General features: G+C 35.8%; 1 protein-coding gene across 3 annotated transcripts in view; it reads right to left on the bottom strand.

Annotated features, from left to right (window-relative positions):
* The window catches only part of LOC106874563 (breast cancer anti-estrogen resistance protein 3 homolog), a 235,446-nt gene that overhangs the window by 11,258 nt on the left and 219,223 nt on the right, over window positions 1-4,965 (bottom strand). For all 3 annotated transcript variants that reach the window (XM_052967803.1, XM_052967801.1, XM_014922335.2), the window contains exons 3-4: window positions 4,608-4,725; window positions 2,416-2,464 (exon numbers count right to left, since the gene is read on the bottom strand). In XM_052967803.1, coding sequence (XP_052823763.1) covers window positions 2,416-2,464; window positions 4,608-4,725 — 167 coding nt within the window. The remainder of the gene's footprint in view (window positions 1-2,415; window positions 2,465-4,607; window positions 4,726-4,965) is intronic.

Raw genomic sequence — 4,965 nt, 5'->3', positions numbered from 1 at the left:
AACTGGACCGAGACAAATTTGGCCGCCGAGTTAAAGCTATTTATAACAAACTATTGGCTCACCAGATGGTAGAAATATACTCTATCACGTGACCTTATTAGGGGCCGTGATTGGTCAGTTTGCGTTCTGGCGGGAACGGTTCGAAGAAGTTGCCGATTCGAATAATGATCAGTCACGTGATGACAAGGAATGGGTTCTCTACTACGCTCGCATTTATTTATATTTAAATGAGAAGATTGTATGTAATGGCGATAGTAGTTTGTATCTAATGGCGGGAGGTAGTTTCACTACATATATATATTCTCCAGTTTCCCTGAATGTCATAAAATACATTACACTTCACACTAATTTTTATGAGGACATTCGACTGTAAAAGCTATTGCACAAGTATGTACACACAAAACCATCCCATTCAAGAACTAAGATAACCTTTACAGGGTTACTCAACCTGTAGGAAATAACAATCAGATCTCGACTCAAAATATATCTATTGTCTTAATGACAACCACTATCCTGCCTATGCAATCATGAAAAGATTAATGTAAAACAGGAAAAGCTCCCTGCCAAATATACAAATTTTTATATTGGTATGCACTAAATGTATGTTTTATATGAGTATGGTGGTAGCAGTGGTGAATCAATTCTATAAAATTAACGCATCAGTTTATTATTGGTAGTTATTTTGTTTACCCTACAGAGATGAAAGATGAAGTCAAAACCTGCAAGGTTTGAATTCAAAGCATAAAAAATGCAAGGCATTTAGTCTGATATTTTTACCATTTCAAACTCAAATGGCCTTTCTTATAAATATTATTACCAAATTTATCTGAGTTCACAGAAGGAACACAAGTATACCACATGATGTCAAACCAAATATAGATAGTAAATATATAGTTCTTATCAGAAGTATGTTAGGCCATAAAGTTATATTTTACCCCAATAAAGCTTATCTTTGATGTAATTCAACATACTGTTTACTACCATATTAGCAATGTTCTCCCTGCCTGTTCCTTTCCTTCTCTCTATCACCCCACTGATATCAATGTCAAAGGCTGATATTTTCACTATGCTGCTATTTCAATGAAACACTGACATGTTGTTTAGTTAACTGAATACCAAGAAGCAATTACTAAATAAGCTGAACTAACCATATATCAATAGTAAAATTGTTATGTATATATATTATTATTATTTATTAAATGATAATGAGGAATATTTTGTTCAATTTATTCATTTAAAATTCTGTTTGTAACAAGTAATTAGTGATAAAATTAAGCATCTGTCACATAGATTTTCTACAGATACCCATTAATAAATAAATGGGGTAAAACCTCCACTTTTACCTGCTCCCATTGATTGCACTTGGTATAACACTAGTGTAGCAATAATTGGGTACCCTCCCGGCAGTATACTGGATAGATACTATCCCTTAGTGGGTTAAACCCTCAACCCCTAACTCTCTCGCATTATATATATATATATATATATATATATATATGTGTGTGTGTGTGTGTTCATTGTCATCTTTATTGTTTTTAACATCCTTTTCCCATTCTTGTACGAGAAGAAATTCGTTGAGGCAAATTTTTATGGCCAAGATACCTGTCCTATTGTTAACCATCTACCTATTGGCAAGCAAGTTAATATTTTCAATATGGCTTGCCATGTTTTCATGGAAGATTGGAAAAAAAATGACATTACTTGTATGATGGTGACGTATGTTTACAACTATCACGTGTTGTTGTGATAAGGAGACACACACACATTTATCTCTTCAACAGAAATTACAAAGTGACTCAAAGGCCAAGAGTTTCATGCACTGGCATTTATCAAACCTATGCATTAATATAAAGCATTCAGTCTACTTTGTGAAGTGGTTGGCACTAGTAAGGGCATCCAGCTGTAAGAACCATGCCAGAGCAGATCTCGCAGGTGCTGGTGCCATGCAGAAACCATCCAGTCCATTCTGTAAAGTGACTGACATTAGAAAGGGCAACTAGCTGTGAAAACCATGCCAAAACAGACAGTGAACCTTGGTGCAATCCTCTGGCTTGCCAGCTCCAGTCAAACCATCCAACCCATGCCAGCATAGAAGGTAGGTGTTAAATGATGATGATATGCATATATATGCATGTACATGGAAGGATTCTTTCAGTTTCTGTCTACCAAATCCATCTACAAGGCTTTGGTTAACTCAGCCACAAGGCTTCAACTAAAGTTCTGGTTAACTCAGGGCTTTAGTAGATGGTACCATGCAGTGAGACTGAATCCAAAACCATGTAGATTGGGAAGCAAAGTTCTTACCATGCAGCCATACCTGTGCCTGAAGTACTGTTTGTATTTATAGTTGATATGTAGATGAGTACAGTAGGATGTGCATATGTGAATGCCTACATGTATCTATTAGTAACTTACGGTGGAGGTGGTGGTGCATTGGACAGCTGACTCCAAGAATTTCTTTTATCTGTAAATAAAGAAAATTAATAAATAACATGATAACAATAGGCTTTGGTGAGAAGTAGATTGGCAGAGAAATGACAAATAATGAGGTCAACAAAGGTCTTTCTTTAACTCTCTAACATTGAAACTGGCTATATCCAACCCAAATATTCTACCTGCTTTATGTTCAAACTATCCAGATGTGGCCTCTCATATCTACCCTACAAAGTCCTTCTAAAAATAATTTTCCGCATCATCTAAATCTCAAAGCTATGAGATAATGCATGACTGAAAACTATGTAAACAAATAAGCATTAACATTTAATAAAATAATCTGAATGCTAAAGGGTTAAAAACAATCAAGGAGTAGTGATGTGGGCAAAAACAGTCTAGCCATGACCACCCCATCGTTTTGTATATGCATGACTACATTATGAAATATGTCCTTTTTTTTGTTTTAAGAGCGAGTGTGAGTTGAAGGAGATTTGGTTTCTATTTCTAGTAGGTTACAAAAAAGATCTTTCAAGGGCTCATAGCAAAGGTAGTAGTGGTAGTAATCATAGGAGGAAGACATTGTTTTGGCTGTAGCTTTAGAATAGGGTTAATAATGGTAATGATATAATGGTGACATTGAGGGATGTAGTGGCAATGTTGGTGGGTGATGGAGACAGATTTAACAGATAAAATTAGTCTTCCTAGTGATGCAGTATGATTTGAAGTGGAGGTAAAAAAAAGAGGCCTTCCTAAAGCTAGCAATCTAATGATTGTGTTGGAAGTGAATTCTTTATCTTGGGACTAGTTTTGTGGGGCTTTTTAGAACAAGGAGTGAGAGAAGATTTTTTGAGGCTAGCATGATTAAGGTAATGCTTGGATTACTGAAAATTAATATCTGGTGGAAATACATCTCTACATCTCTTCTCTTCCTCACATTCCTGCTTCACGTACTATGATTACTTCACACTCCCCAATCTTGTCCTGTTGGCTAAGTGCCACAGTATCCTTGCTCTCTGCTTGCACCAGTCTGTGCATTCTACCCACATGTCTTGTCTCACTCTATTATTGCCATCTGCTAGCCCCAAACCTAGGTGTTCCTCCCACAAATGAGAAAACTTTTCCCTTACTCTACCCCAACAAACCAATTTACATTTCTTTCTCGCATTTCCTCCTGCACTCACTATACCTAGCTCTATTTGCAAACAAGCAAGGGTTGTTGACAGAAAGGGCATCCAACCATAGACAATCTGTCTAAATAGCCTTCTGAGACCAATATGGTTGATGTTCTTTTTGTTTTTCAACAGTTGGAAAAACATGAGCATGAAGAGAATTCTTGAGAGTTAGCATTTTGTGAAAGAAGGACTAGAAAATTTGGTTAATGTAGGGCCTAGGAGAGAGATGAATACAATATAGGTGACAAGAAAAGAAGAGATGAGAGAGTGGGGAAAGCTTGAGTGAAAAGGCTTGGAAGGGAGGTTATAAGGTGAAAGCATGTATTGTTTTTGTAAATTAGGGATTGTATGATAGGTGTCTTTTCAGAGATAGTTAAAAGTTAAGGGAAAAAACAAGAAAAAAGCAATGAAGAGCATTTTAAATTAAAGATAGTCTCTTAAAGTAAATTCATATATTATTTGAGCAAATAATGTGAGAAGAAAAGAAAATAATAGAAAATATCTCCAAGAAAATATATAAATTACAAATTGAAATTAAAACAAACCTGAGAAATTAGAGGAAAAAGGTTTCATAAATGGTACTTTGTCAAGAATTTTTTAAACTGATGCTTGAGAAGAGGTGATAAACAAAACTGCAGAACAGATACGAATGAATATGCATCTGAACTGAGAACAATTAATGGGAGTTTTTCCTCATACTTTTTTTGACTTTAATATTTTGTTTCGTTTATTATAAAAAGTTGGTGAAAGATTTAGAAATATTTTGAGCGTGTAACCAACCCCTGCCATTTAAGTAAATAGCTGAGTAAACACCATGTGAGGAATAGAGTAATGAGAAGTGAGTTGGTTCAATGTGACAATATGTTAGTGCCTTGGAATATCTATTATTGACCAGCTACTGCATCATCACCTTCCTCCACTGTTTAAACCCTGTCACTAGCAGTTACCTACAAGTAAATCAGGAAACAGATTAAAGAAAATGTTAGATTAAGCATGTTTCACCTGGCAAATTCTTATAGTTATCTCGCAGGTAGCACAAACTTGAGACTATCTTTGTCCTGTGAGTACAATCCTTAACACCAAGGTCACGCAGGTCAGCTTCATTTAACAACAGCAAATCCTAAAAATAGAGAAAGGTTGTGATTTTAAACAGACATACACATACATATAATGAAAAGCCCCAACACAGAATGTTACTGAAACAGAATCATCATCATCATTTAATGTCCGCTTTCCATGCTAGCATAGGTTGGACGATTTGACTGAGGACTGGTGAACCAGATGGCTACACCAGGCTCCAATTTCATTTGGCAGAGTTTCTACAGCTGGATGCCCTTCCTAATGCTAACCACTATATATA

This window comes from Octopus bimaculoides, chromosome 1 (assembly GCF_001194135.2).
Source record: "Octopus bimaculoides isolate UCB-OBI-ISO-001 chromosome 1, ASM119413v2, whole genome shotgun sequence".
In the NCBI taxonomy this organism is placed as follows: Eukaryota; Metazoa; Mollusca; class Cephalopoda; order Octopoda; family Octopodidae; genus Octopus; species Octopus bimaculoides.
Note: the sequence above shows the minus strand (reverse complement) of the source record. Positions and strands in the feature narration are given on the sequence as shown.